The sequence below is a fragment of the Alligator sinensis genome, unplaced genomic scaffold (assembly GCF_000455745.1).
Source record: "Alligator sinensis unplaced genomic scaffold, ASM45574v1 scaffold159_2, whole genome shotgun sequence".
NCBI classification, from domain to species: domain Eukaryota; kingdom Metazoa; phylum Chordata; order Crocodylia; family Alligatoridae; genus Alligator; species Alligator sinensis.
Genome location: NW_005841992.1, coordinates 51,779 through 66,627, shown reverse-complemented (window position 1 = coordinate 66,627; position 14,849 = coordinate 51,779). Strand labels below are relative to the sequence as shown.

At 48.0% G+C, this 14,849-nt stretch overlaps 1 protein-coding gene across 7 annotated transcripts in view; it reads left to right on the top strand.

Annotated features, from left to right (window-relative positions):
* LOC102383202 (AP-3 complex subunit beta-1-like) overlaps window positions 1-14,849 on the top strand; it is an 89,365-nt gene that overhangs the window by 45,682 nt on the left and 28,834 nt on the right. For all 7 annotated transcript variants that reach the window (XM_025201403.1, XM_006021435.2, XM_025201404.1 and 4 more), the window contains exon 3: window positions 740-814. In XM_025201403.1, coding sequence (XP_025057188.1) covers window positions 740-814 — 75 coding nt within the window. The remainder of the gene's footprint in view (window positions 1-739; window positions 815-14,849) is intronic.

The following is a 14,849-nucleotide window of genomic DNA, read 5'->3' as shown; positions in this document are numbered from 1 at the left end:
GGGGGGAGTGGGCTTGGCCCTGAAGGGGAGGGGGGAGGAAGAGGGCCTGGTCCTGAAGCGGCAGGGGATCAGACGTGGGCCTCTGTCCCTGCGTGCTCCCTCCATCAGTCTTGATGGGCAAGTTGCTAGTCTTTCTGATGTTAATATTCTTCAGTAATACCAGGCTTTTTCTTTTGCTCCTTGTGTGACAACACACTCAAGGACAGTTCTGTAAGGGCTTGTGTATTAGGCTGTTTTGTGTATGCAGCTATGTTTTTATTTTCATGTAAGCTCTGAAGGTTATGCCTAGCTTGCATTATATTTTACTTTTGCTCACTAAAATCCAACTTTTGGGGGGAAAATTTCTTCAAAAGTATATAACTTGTCTCCTATTAAACCTGGTTTGAATTTCTAGTTTAGTTCTTTTGAAATGTAAGTCTTGGACTTTTTTAGGTTGACAGTGCTTAGTAACAAGCATGCTCTGTAGTTTTTTAAATGAACAAACCTTTAATGCTATACAACTTTGGTGGCATACCAGATTCTGTGTTCTCGGTCTGTTAAACAGTGCAAGAAACTGCATTCCTTGCTCTACTTGCAGTATTTGTTGTGCTATCATTAATCGTCACAGTAAAGTATGGGTGCTACTAATCAAATAAGTAGAACTTTGTGGGGAAGGGAGTTGAGAGAAGGTTTTGAAACATAAGGCTTTGGTGATATTTATATTTTTAACTACTAGTAGTATTTTATTTCTCTCTTTTAGGTGATTGCAAAGGGGAAAAATGCATCTGAATTGTTTCCTGCTGTTGTGAAGAATGTGGCCAGTAAAAACATTGAGGTACCAAAGCAAATAACTCATAAAAGCATACTGTTACTTTTATAAACAAAGATCTTCTGTATCATCTAACTTCCAGTATAAAAACATAAAATACCTTTCAGTTTTATTTTGCAATTATTTTAGAATTCACAGAGGCTTAATTTTAGTGGGACCCTTATGGAAATAGTATACCTTCATATTAAGATAAAGGGAATATATACCATTAAGCCTTTCTTCCAGTAGCTTGTTGGGGAAGTGAATTTATATAGATTGGAAAATAGCTCTTAAGTGTAGTTCAAGAAGTTCTAGACATGTGTGTTCTGTTATATTTCCAAGACCACCATCTTGTAAACTGCATGACATAACGTGTTAACAATCTCTGTTAAGAAACTAAAAACTTACTTGCACTTCCAAAATAGTTGCTACAGGTCAGGGTTGAGATGCATTGGACTGTTAGAGGGATGCTTGTTCTTTTTCGGTGGTATAGTTTATCTAGCTTAGAAAAAGCCTTAGTTTCAAAATGGTATTACTTAATTTTTACTTTTGTTACCCAGATCACAGGTAACCTTGCAGGATGGCTACTGATAAGATTCAGAAACAGGTCTACAGTCCAACCTTTTATTTGTTGTAGGGCTGTCAATTAATAAGCGTTAACATGCATGATTAATGCAAGAACCAATTAATGTGTTAATTTTTTTAATGTGTTAATCACACACATGGTTTTGGAGCCTGCACCCAGGCTGCCCTCTGACTCCTTTCTGCCATCATCACCACCACCTCCTGGCTGACCAGTAGGGCAGTGGTGGCAGTGCAGAGGAGCTGCAGGGCAGCCCAAGTGCGGGCTCCAGGTGGCTGTAGCAGGAAGGGAGGAGGCAGGGCATACCCACCCACCCACACACCCACAAACTCCACATCACCCCCATCCAGGGCTCCAGTCAGCTGAGTTGGCAGTGCTGGTGGCTCTGTGCCTCCACGGTGGCAGCTGCTGCTAGCGGGTGGGGGCGGGATTCCTGCAGAGCCATCTTCCACATGCCTGGTCCCAGCTTAGCACCACTGGAGCCCAAGTTGCACCCAGTGCCACTGCCGCTGAGCCGGATGGAGCCATCACACTTCCATGCCATCTGGGCTCCTGCCGGGACCCTCACAGAGCTGTCAGACCCGCTGGGTCCCGGCAGGAGCCTAGGTGGTGTGGGGAGGAGAGCACTGGTGGCAGCTCTGAGTGCATCTTGGGCTTTATTGGTGCTGGGCTGAGGCCGGGCATGTGGCGTTGCGGGGGGTGGCTACGTGGGAACCCTGCCCAATGGCAGTGGCTACCTCTGTGGACACATCTCAGAGCCACTGTTGCTGCTGCTCCCCGGGGGCCTGAACTGGGGATGTATGGGAACCTGTGGGCCCAGAGGCAGCTTGTGCTGGAGCTGTCCTGGCCTGGTCAGAGTCCGAGCTGTGGGGCCTGAAGTTGCCAGGCACCCCTGGAAGGAGTTGTGTGGGGTTTGTGGGTGGGTGTGCTCCCCCTGCCTTCCTGCTGCAGCTGCTGGGACCCGCACAGTTGCTGGACCTGCAGGGGAAGTTGAGGGCCTGGGCTGGGACTGGGTCCAGAGCCAGCTGTCTCCCTCCTGGGTTGCTCTTGGCCGCTGCCTCTGGGGGCAAGGGTGGGGTGAACCCATTGCCGCTGGGGCTGTGCTCAAGCAGGGGGCTTGCCTGGGCCCGGGGCAGCTCCGTAGAGACCCCACTCAGATTGGGCATCCTGCCAGGGCAGGCTGGGGCTGCCCCCCAGGCTCCAACCCCCCCCCTCCCCATGTTTTGGTAAACAGAATGTACGTGCTGGTACCTTGGTTGTGTCCTTAAATAGATTGATAGGTGTTTTTGTTTTAGGTGCCATAAGGACCTATAGTTACAAATAGATTCAAAGCGTGTTTGACATTTTATACATTCCACAGGCTACTAATCCTTTAGTTTTAAGAAGAAATTTCCATTTGCTTCTTCTGAAACAATTATGTTAACTGGAATAACTGTGAAGCAAAATATTAAACCTCTTGGCTTTGTGACGTTCTCAGTATTGTTTGTGGGAGCGCAACTTCAACATTTCTGTGTTTCGGAGACTTTAGAACTGATGGTATTTTGATCCTGGTAACTGCAGTTGTTACCCTGAGAGTGAGGTCTCTTTCATTCTAATGGTATTTTGATACCATTATGACTGTTTTCCAGTATGTTAGAATGTCATATGATTGATCAATCCTGGCAGTGGCTGGAGAGATTGGTGGGTGGTGGTGGTTATTTTGCTTGTGGTTTTTTAACACTAAATAATGACTCTTCTGATCTTTTTGACCTGGGCCAGATGCTTTTTGTTCTTGGAGTGCCTAGATCTTCTGGCCTTTGTCACTACTGTCTCTTCTGGATCTTTCTCAGTACTCTAATCAAATATTTTATATACATCTGAGGTCATTACAAGTGGCAGCCTCAGTTTTGTGGAGGTTGTTGTTTGTTTGTTTGTTTGTTTGTTTGTTTGTTTGTTTGTTTTAGTGCCTCCCACATGATACTAATCTATTTGATCCTGAAACCCCTTCTTTTAAGAAATCTCAAGCAGTCAAAGGGAAATAACTTTCTAAACAGGCTACTATAGCAGGTTCGGGCCCAGGGGCAGTTATGATGCCCCCTGGTGGCCACGCAAATCCTGCCCCATCTGCAAATCCAGAGGCCCTGACTTTCTTTTTCCTTTCCTGCTATGCCTGTAATATTATGTTTTCATAGTATGATAGTACTTAGGGTTGGAAGGGACCTAAACAGATCATCAGGTCCGACCCCCTGCCCTGGGCAGGAACTGGTGTCGGGATCATATGACCCCAGCCAATTGAGCACCACCTCACTTGGGAGCCTATTCCAGAGCTTGGCAGCCCTAACTGCAAAGTAATGTCTCCTGATGTCCAGCCTGAACCTTCTCTCTAACAATTTGTGGTCGTTATTCCTAGTAACCCTGGGTGGTAACCAGGGGAACAGAGCCTCCCCTAATTTCTGCTAATTCCCCCTGGTGAGTTTGTAAACGGCCACCAGATCCCCTCTCAGCCTTCTCTTGTGGAGGCTGAATAGGTTCAGGCCCTTTAGCCTCTCTTCGTAGGGCCTGCCCCGCTGCCCCTTGACCATGCGAGTGGCCCTCCTCTGGACCTTCTCAAAGCTAGCCACATCCCTTTTGAAGTTTAATGCCCAGAACTGGATGCAGTACTCCAACTGTGGCCTGACCAATTCGACATAGAGGGGATGGATCACCTTCCTGGACCCGCTTGTGATGCATCTGTAGATGCACAAGGTGCAGCCAGCCTTACTGACTGTTTGCTTGCATTGGTGGCTCATGTTCATCCTGGAGTCAACAATGACTCCAAGATCATTTTCTGCCACTATGTTGACAAGAAGGGTATTCCCCAGCCTATAGGAGTGTTGCTGATTCCTTCTCCCTAGATGCAGCACCTTGCACTTGTCTGTGTTGAATTCCATCCTATTCTCATCCGCCCACCTCTGTAATTTGTCTAGATGTCGCTGGATTCTGTCCCTCCCCTCCAGCGTACCCACCTTGCCCCACATTTTGGTGTCATCAGCAAATTTGCACAGCATGCATGCCACACCCATATCCAGATCGCTGATAAAGTTGTTGAACAGTACATGCCTCAGGAATGAGCCCTGGGGGACTCCACTGTCCACATCCCTCCAGGTTGAAAACAATCCATCCACCACCACTCTCTGGGTGCAACCATCTAGCCAATTTGCCACCCATCTGACTGTGTAAGTATCAGTGCCACAGTCACCTAGTTTTTTTAAGAGAATGTGGTAGGAAGCTGTGTCAGAGGCCTTCTTAAAGTCCAGGAAGACAACATGTACTCCGACACCCTCATCAAGGGACTTTGTGACCTGGATCATAAAAAGAAACCAGGTTAGTCAGGCAGGACCTGCCCTCAATGAACCCATGTTGGTTGTCCCTGAGAATTACCTCCCCTGCTGGGCCCTTGCAGATGTGCTCCTTGATAATTTTCTCAAAGGTCTTCCCAAGGACCAAGGTAAAACTGACTGGCCTATAATTGCCGGGGTCCTCTTTTCTCCCCCTCTTTTCTTGTAAATGGGGACCACATTGGCCCTTTTTCCAATCCTCTGGTACCTGGCCAGTGCCCCACGAGTGATCATAGAGCCATGCCAAGGGCCCCTCTATGACCCCCGCCAGTTCTCTCAGCACCCTCAGGTAAAGACCATCTGGACCTACTGATTTAAACACATCCAGCCCCTCCAAAAGTTCCCTAACTAGGTCATCCCTGACCCTAGTCATGGCAGTGCGTCCCCTGGGTCCATCTGCAATTCTAGTGGGAGAGATGTCCCGATCCCTGTTCAGGAATATGGACGCAAAGAATTCATTAGAGGTCAGCTTTTTCATTTGCTGCAATCACCAGATTGCCACACCTATCCCGTAGGGGCCCCACGTTATCCGGTGCCGCCTTCTTACTTCCTATGTATTTGAAAAAGGACTTTTTGTTATCCTTAATTCTGGTCACTAGCCCTAGCTCCATCTCTGCCTTGGCCTTCCTAACAGCCTTCCTGCAGTCCCGAGCAACGGAGGTGTAATCCTTCATGGTGATAGCCCCTTGCTTCCTCTGTTTGTACATCTCCTTTTTTGCTCTCAGGCATCCCTGGATGCCTTTGCTGAGCCATGGGGGCTTCTTAGCACTCTTGCCCACCTTGGTGCACATTGGGACTGACTCCTTTTGAGATTGGAGGATTGTCTCCTTGAGGAACAACCACCCATCTTGGACTACCATCTCATTGAAGCTCTGAGACCGCAATGTCTCTCCTACTAACCTTCTTAGCTTACAGAAGTCAGCCTTCCTGAAGTCGAGGACCTCTGCCTTGCTGCTTGCTTTCATCACCCTGTGCTGGATAGTAAATTCCAGCAGGCAATGATCACTGTTACCCAGATGGTGGAGTACCCGCAGACCCCTCACAAGGTCGTCGCCTGTGGCAAGGACCAGGTCCAGCATGGCATTTCCCCTGATGGGACTATGCACCTCCTGGGTTAGGTGGAGGGTCCTGTATCCCGGCTAGGAGCCTATGTGAGTGGTTGGACCTGGCTGACTACTCCTCCCAGTAGATGTCTGGGTAGTTTAGGTCACCCATGACAACCACCTCCCTTGACTTTACAGCCTCTGGGAGCTGACCTGAGAATTCCAGGTCCAGCCCATCTCCCTGGTGAGGCAGTCTGTAGTAGATGCCCACTATCAAGTCCCTTTCCCCACGACCCCCTTGCATTCTTACCCAGAGCACCTCATTTTTCCCTTCCTCTGACCCCATCCTGATCATTGAGGATTTTTGACATATAGCACTACACCCCCCACTCTTTTTTTCTCTGTTCTCTCTCACCTGTACAGCCTGTATCCCTCTATGTCCACTGCCTAGTCATGGGTAGAATCCCACCAGGTTTCCGTGAGCCCCACTAGATCTGGGTTTTTGTTAGCTAGCAGGAGGGCGAGTTCCTCCTGCTTGTTCCCCATGCTTTGAGCATTTGTAGAGGCATTTGAGGCCTCCTGTAGGTGTCTGTGCTGCCCCCTTGTTCCTAAGCCTGCCCTGGCCCCTATTACTTACCTGGGTACTACCTGTGCACGTCACCTGGCTTGATGGCGAAGTGTCCTTGTGATCCTCTGTGTCCCCGTCCCCTGGCAAACCTAGTTTAAAGCTCGCCATAGGCAATCAGCCAACCTTTTATTTGGAGGGAGGCTGCCTAAGGGATCTAGAGGTGAGCCTGTCGTTATTGGAGTGTTAGGCCTTCAGCCTTCACAGCCATCGCTCTTTGCTGTAGCTGAGCCCTCTAGGTCTAGTCCATGGACCAGACCGAGCTTCGGGGTTCTCAGCTTCTCAGCTTGTCCTTTCTGGACTTCTGTGTCAGCTTGCCCCTCTTGGGCTTCTACATCAGGTTGTAGTGCCCCCTCTGGGTGCACTATGGGACCTCCTTAACCACGTCTATAGTACCCCCCGCAAACCTCCAGGTGTTCTTGAGCATCTATCAGGCTGCAGCCCACCCCAGTGTGGGTGCTGTGGGACCTCTTTAACCACCTCTGTAGTCCCCCCCCCAAACCTCTGGCTATCTGTCAAGCTGCAGCACCCCCGCTCTGTGCCTGGGGGGGTTACCCCCCGACCAAACCTCTGGGTATCCATCAGGTTCTCTGTCCCCACAGTATCAGGCTTTTAGATTCTCCATTTCTCAGCTATGGCCAGTGGTTTGTCTTTTCCAAGTCCCTGTCCCTACTTTGGGTTAGCTGAGATCTCTGGGCCTTTGGCTCTGGTAGTCTTTGCTGTGGTCTGTCTTGGACCTTTGACCTGCTGGGCCCTGGCCATTCCTCCGGCCAGCTGAAACACGGTGGGGCAATCCCTTAGCAGTCAGCCTGGTATACTGAAATCAACATACAAGCCCTTGTCTCCCTGGGTCAGGGCTTCTGAGCCTCCCTGGACTCTGTGAGCAGAACACACATACAAGCTCTTCTGGCTCTAACTAGATTGCTGCCCCAATTCTGGGCCTGTTCTGGCATGCACCAGAATTGGGTCTTGGTCCCACACACCGTATTGGGGACCCTGGCCCTGTGTGCGCTCCATCAGCCTCAGTGTTTGTGGGCTCCTGTGTGTAGGGCCATGTCATGGGCTGCAGGGCTTAGAAATTTAGCAGTGGGAGAGCAGTGGCAGTTTTAATTGCCACCCATCCCCTCCTCCCTGGCTAAAACTCCTGACCCTTGGCCCATGGGTTGGAGTTTGAGCATCCCTGAACTAGTGTAGTACATAATAGGGCATTGATACAATAATAATAATAAACTTATTTTAGTATCTATCTTGATAGTAGAACTGTTCAATAAAGCCTTTTGTTTATCTGTGGCTTATTTTGCCAGGAGTAGAAAATGGGCTTTTTGTTTCTTTCTCTATTCTCTAAAATAATTAAGTGTGATATAAAATTATTCTCTGAATTTCCAGGTAGCTTAAACCCTGAAGGTGTAAGAATGCATGTGACTAGGCCCAAGGCATAGCTCTGAAATATCCCAATTGTGAAAACGTTAAGCTTCTAACTAGAATTAAGTCCACATGTCCTGTATTTTCTTGCATACAACTTGGACTTTTCCCTCAAAACCCAGCTGCTGGAAATTGTGCTGTGCATCATGTGAGAAATATTGTAAGAGCAGTTTATGCTGCCTGCCAGTGGCCTGGTAAGCATTATACTTCAGATGTGGTTTAACCAGTTAATTGTGTCTTAGGGCATTTTTACGCATGTAAGCGCCGCAGCACCAGGCACTTTGAAAAGGGCCCAGTGCTGCGTTACTTGCAGTTGTAGAATGAGCAGAATGCACGTCAGCACTGAGAAAATGGCGGTGGCGTGCTTTTGAACTAAAACACTTACAAGGTGCTTTAGTTCAAAAGCACACCACTGCCATTTTCTGTGCGCTGACGCACATTTTGCTGATTGTACAACTACATGCAGCGCAGTTCGCATCAGTTCACATGCAAAGTTGTACATAAACCAGTTTAAGTAATTGGAAACTGATTTAAACCTCTAACAGAACAGAAGTTCATTGCACATAAACTGCTTTCCAAATGACCAAAACCAGTTTAAGATAAACCTGCTTGGATATAGTATCAGACTTAACTGATTTAGGTCAAACTGGCTTATAGAACTTCTGTCCCAGATCCATTTCTGATTCAAGTTAACTTACAGTCCCCCAATATCCCAGGATGCTTTGCAGCCCTGGGCTGTGCTGCCTGCTTCAGTGGAACAAGGACTGTCCTGCTTCTCTGCTCCTTAGCCTCCTTCCTGCCTGTGTCCATCGGACCATAGGTTGGGGGGCAAGGGAGCAGACCCCCAGTCTCACTTAGCCAGGGTCAACGCAGCACATGGAGGGGAACAAAAACACCTGTGGTGCCAGCTCTTCAGACCCTGGCATCCCTCTCCCCTCCCCCATTGCCCTTCCCATCTGCTGATTGCTTCAGTGGCTGCCACAGAAGGGAGGGAGAAGTTCTTCTGGCCGGATGCCTGCCCCTGCAGCCCAGCATGGGGGCACCAGGGAGCCCTTTCCTTGGGGGACTTCTCCTCCCCCCCCAGTCCAGAGTCCCCGAGCCCCAGGGTGCTGAGGGAATTCTTCTGCTCCCGAGCCTTGCCTTGGAGCCTGCCAGTCTCAGGCAGCTTCAGGGACTGGAGGGAAATTCTCTTTTTCTTCCGCAGCTGGTTTTGCCTTAGCTGCTGCAAGTCTGAGGCAAATCAATGTAGGAGAGCTGCATTAAATACTCTTTCCTCCTCCTCCTCCTCCTCCTCCTCCTCCTCCCATATCCATAGCCTGAAGCAAACAGGGAGAGGGAAGGAGATTTAATCTCTCCCTCCATCCCCTATCCCAGCAGCAGTCAAGAGTTACTGTGGTCAGGGTGGAGCAGCCCCTGTCTGGCAGCAGGGGAGGGAGTGTGGCCAGAGTCGGCTGGCATGGCCCCGCCATCTGCCTGCCTGCCTTGCCAGCGGCTGCAGCTGAGGCTGGGGCTGTTGGGCTGAGCGGTTGCTGCTGAGGGTGGACGCAGAGGGGCCAGCCCAGGCTGGGCCTTGGGGGCCGGGCTTTTCGCAGCTGACTGCAGCTGGGGTGGGGGCTGCATGGTCCCTGTGCCCAGGCTGGGTGGGACTGTCATGGAGCTGCAGCTGAGGCTGGGCAGGGCAGGGCGCTTCCTAGCAGTCTGCAGCTCCCTGACAGCCTGGCCCAGCAGGACGAGTAGGGGCTGGCTGGGCAGCAGGCTGCTTGGGCTGGCTCGGGGGCACCACCGGGCCCTGAGCCTGACAGCTGCCACCTCACCCTCTGTCCTGTGCAGCACCTGGTGGCTGCAGCCTCACCACAGTCTGTGGGCTGGTGGGGTGAGGGTGCTGTTCTGCCTCCCTTGCCTCCAGCTGCCTCTGCCACCCTGCTCCGGGTGGGTAGGCAGGAAGCTTCAGCCCCATGGCTTCTGCCCAGTCCATGGGTCTTTGACTCCAGCTCCTAAAAGCCTTCCATCTGCTCTGTTCATCATGCCGTGTGGGCAGAGCAGGTGGAAGGTGGCTGAGAGCTGGAGCCAGAGCTCCATGTGCTGGGCAGAAGCTGCCGGGCTGAAGCTCCTCCTTCACCTCCCACTGCCCACACAACAGGAGCAGAAATGGGAGGGGGAGTAGCTGCTGGAGGTGAGGGGAAGCTGGCTTGGCCTGTTTTTCTGCCCTCATTTCCAGCTGTGGCTCCTGCTTCTGCCGCACCGTGCAATGCTGCTCAGGGCATGCATGGAAGTTTCAGCCTGGTGGCTTCAGGCCAGTGCATGGAGCTCTGGCTCCCGTTTCGGTTGCCTTCCATCTGCTCCGCCTGCCCGATGCCATGAGCAACCCATGTGGGCAGAACAGGTGGAAGGTGTCTGGGAGCTGGAGCCAGAGCCCCATGTGCTGGTCAGAAGCTTTGGGGCCGAAGCTTCTTGCTTGCCCACCCAGACAAGTGTGGCAGGGGCGGCAGCAGTGGTAGCTGGAGGCAAGCGAGGCAGAACAGCACCCCCAGCCCTGCCCAGGCCATAGCTTGCAGCTGCAGCCACCGGGTGCTGGACAGGACAGGGCACAGCAGTGGCTGTAACAGGTGGCTGCTGGGCTTGGTGCCTGCTGGCCCTTCTGAGCTGGCCTGGGCAGCCCACTACCTGGCCAGCTCCCACCCATGCTGCCGGGCCAGGCTGTTATGGGGCCGCAGCTGGGTGGGAAGGGCCTGTCCCCACAGCCCAGGCTGGACCGGCCCCAGGGGTCCCTTCCCAGCCAGCTGCAGTTCTGTAACAGCCCTACCTGGCCTGAGTGCGGGGAGCTGGGAGCATTCTGGCCGCACAGCCCCCACTGTCGCAGCATGAGATGCAGCTTGCTCAGAGGGGCCCAGCCCAGCCCGTGCTGTGTCTGCTGTCAGTAGCACCCGCAGGTCAGCTTGGCTCAGCCCCGCAGCTGCAGCCCTGGCCCTGGCCCTGGGCAGGTAGCAGGGCCATGCCAGCCAGCTGTGGCCAGGCCCCCTGCTGCAGGAGCAGTGGGGAAAGATGGACAGACCCTGGCTGGGGTCCTGTACCCACCCGGAGATGGGAGTTTAATTCTCTCCCAGCCCCCGCCCCCCTTTTGCCTCGGGTGCTGCCCCAGCTGGTGTCCGGCTTTCGGGACAAGTCTAAAAGGGCTGCTTCCCCCCTTCCCCTCCCCCTCCGAGCACATCCTGACTGGAGTCTCTACAGGCCAGGGTGGGGGTTTAAACCCCACCCCAATCATACTTAGGGGGGAGGGTGGGGCTGGCCACGCCCTCCAGGTCAGTTTCCCTCCAGCCTTGCGGCTGCTGTTGAAGGGAAAGGTGGGCTGCTCTAGCACCTCTTGGCTTCCAGCCTGAGTCATTGCAGGCATGTGCCTGCATTTCTGGAATCAAAAGTGAATATCTATTAATTTCCAAATTGGTTCAGTCTTTGCAGGTTAGACTAACCTGCAAAGACTGAATCAATTCAGGCTCTGGCTTTTTGAATATCTGTCCCTAGCCTTTCAGGGATGGCTCACGGACATTCTAAAACTGACCATTTCATTCAGATTCTCTCTTCTAGCACCTCCAATCTCTGAGCCCCTGTTCTATTGGAAATCTAATTAGTCCATAAGTGCGTGACTTTTGAGTTTGAGCTATTACATTTTTGTACAATTTCTGTTATTTTAGTCCATAAAACTATCTGTTCTTCCTGCAGGGGTGGTCTTCTGTCTAGGAAGACCATCTAGCTAAGCATCATATGCATTTCTTAAGCACAGTTAAATTCCTGCATCCAAGATACTAATGAAAACTTTTTAACAGTTAGTCTCAGGAACCTGAAAAACACCACTAGTAATCTATCTCTAATCTTATAACTCCCTTTGTTGGTATAACCTGTTGTACTGTCCTTCTCAGCCATATCCTTATATATTATGCACTTAGTTTTATTACCCAATTTTGCCAATACTTTTCTAAAAGGTACAATATCAAATACTTTGCTTAAATATAAATGGGTTAGGGCCACTGTATTGCTTTTTTTAAGAAAACGGTGATTAAATTCATCTAGCACAGTCTTCATGGACAAAATCCTGGTGTGTTTTAACTTGTTTTTAAACCTCCATGGCTGCCTTATTCTTGTTTTCTAAGACTTTGTCTTTCAATCCTATGAAAACTAACGGGATTATAGTTGCATTGTCGTCTCGTTTTTCTCTCTACCGCCCCCTTTTTTCATTTTGAATATAGGCACTATGTTCTAAGTATAGGTTTTAAAAGCTTGACTAATTTAAAAACTTTTCATATGTATTTTCTCTCCCATTGGGATGTAAATTAGGCTTCTGAGTGAAGCACAGCTACATAAATGGAGAGGAGAACATTCTCCTCAGGATCAAAGTTGATAATCTCAGGGTGGATTTGAAATCAGTTTTAAATAATGATTTAAATCGCTGGTCAGGATACCTCTGTTCAATCATTGTTTTCTACAAAAAGTGCTTTCTTGTTGTTTGATATCCATTATTCATTTAACTTGTTGAAACTTTGCACTTTTAAAGAAAGGTAAGGGCTTGACTGTGCACAAACTAGCAGAGAGCGGAGAGGGCTGATGGGTGGGTAATCACCAGTCACTGTTATCTGTCATCCCCTTATACTGCTGTTAATTAGGATGTTACCTCTGGAGATGACAAACTCTCGCTATGCCTGAAGAAAGGGCATTTGTGCCCGAAAGCTTGCAAAGAACAATTTTTCCAATTATTTAGTTGGTCGAATAAAAGGTACCACATTTACCCAAAGAACATTGTTTGCCTATGATCTGTGGAGAGACAAATCCAGTTTGAGAACTGAAAATAAGCATCACAAAGATGCTTAATGGGATCTTCTAGACTGAGGTGACTCCCACTGGATAGAGTGGTTTTCTGTCACCTTTACTAATCTATACAGGAGCTTCTGGGACCCCATAAGATTGGGCCCCTAACATAATCCATGACCTGTTGTGACCTATTTATAAAACTTTTCTAAAAAGGTTACATGAATATATTGTTTCAAATAGTATATAATTAGAAGTTATAATCCCTATTCCATGATGATATCTTTGAGCTTTAACAGATCGTAAATTAAAACTATCTTTGTTTGTTTTTAAAACATCTTAACAAAAAATAAGATTAAATTTAAAAAATCTGATTTAAATAAAAAAATTCTGATTTTGTTTTTAAATAAAAAAATTAATCATTTATTTATTTATTTTTAATCCACCCTGGATAGTCTTGAATCCTGCTAATAAGCAAATGCTCCCTTTCCTTTCTATCCCATGTTCTCCTTGTTTTTTTGTTAATTCTCCATACAAAGAAGAAATTCTGTTCACTCTCACCATCAGCAGTGTAACTGGGGACTGGGTTTTAAGGGGAGCAACAGGAGCAGCAGCACCAGGTGCTGTTTTTGGTGTGGGGGGGAGAGGGGGGCATAAAAATCCCCACCACCACAGTGGTGGCTGTACATACTGTTGCAATTGGCACTGCCCTGCTACATCTCTGCTCACCCCCTTGCTTTATGCCTGAGTTAAAAGTTCCTCTTTTCTCAGTACAGTTTAGAAAGGAAGTATTTGTGTTTTGATGACGCACAGAGGTTTCTCAAACTGAAAGGAAATATAGACCTTGCTTGAAAGGACAGTCAGCTAATTGCTTCTCTTTTAGTAGGAGTTCAGTTTATTATGAACTATACCAGATTTTTTTTCCATTTTGTAGGCATAGATATCTATCTGTAAGGCACTGTTGCTGTAAATGGGTTACTTTGTTTTATAAATGTTTTCTAATTTGCCTGGGTTTCGGGGGGGGGCGGGGGTTGGTTTTTTTGCTAAAAATGTCTCCTGATTTCTTTTTTAAATCCATATTTAATACTCTGGTATCAGGCAAAACAGTCAAGCATGTTTATTTGTTTTAAGTGAATCAAAGTATATTTTATTGTTACAAAGGTGACTTGTACATTTTATGTTTAAGCGCAAGCTGCCCTCTGCTCTGTTACGCGCATCATGTCTTCAGATGTTTAAAAATAAAGAAGTGACCTAATAAGCAATTGGTGGTATAGAACAAAAATAATCAAAGGTTTAGTCAATAACTCATGGAGTTTTGTATTGATAAATTAATTAAACAGATTTGCCTGTGTTCCTCAAGTCTAATGTGGTCCTGTTATGATTAGTTTTATAGAAAGGAGTGTTGTAACATTGAATGAAGGTAAGTGATAAAAGAATAGCATAGTCACGAAGCCGTAAGTGCTCCCATTTCTAGTCACAGAGTGGTTTCAAGGAAAGAAGGCTTTCTTTGCACACCTGCAGTCATTCAGTGCATAGGCCTCTTGTGGTCAATGTTGATTGCTGCTTGTCTGTAGCAGAACAACAAATAATTTAGTGTGGTGTAACCTTCTGTGATTTAATATTACGCTTTTTGCCAGAACTGGCACAAAAATCTGTCTTTGGATAGTGACAATAATTATAGCACAGCTGTAGTTAAGGGTCTTTCAGAGTTTCCATTATAAACCCCTATAGTCAGTTTATAACAAACATGAAATTGTATTCTGTGCTTACTTGATATACAGAGGCTTTGCCTCAGTGAGTTCTGGTATAATTTTTTTAAAACTTGAAAAGATATGGGGGGAATTGAATTAAATTGAATGAGTACAAAAGAAATAATTCACTAGGAGTGTTTGTTTTTGTTTTCATTTTTCCTTTCTCCTTAATCTTTGGCTCTTGCATCCTTTATTAGAAATTGTGGGTTGGTAGCACCTTTTAAATACTCCTAAAAGGGCAAAGACAGCTCTGATTTCCTTTACTCTTCTTAATATTAAAGGATTTTTGACTTGTATTGTAAATCTAGCAAAAACAAGAAGTTTTGAATGACTGACTGTTTTTGCTGAGGTGCTGAGCATGCGATTACCCAGGGATGCTTAAATTACATTCTTTGGAATCCTACCTACTTTCCAACTCTGTCTTGCCTTTCAAAGAACAAATGTATTTGAGAACTTGTCTAGTCTTTATGCAGCTTTTTAAATTT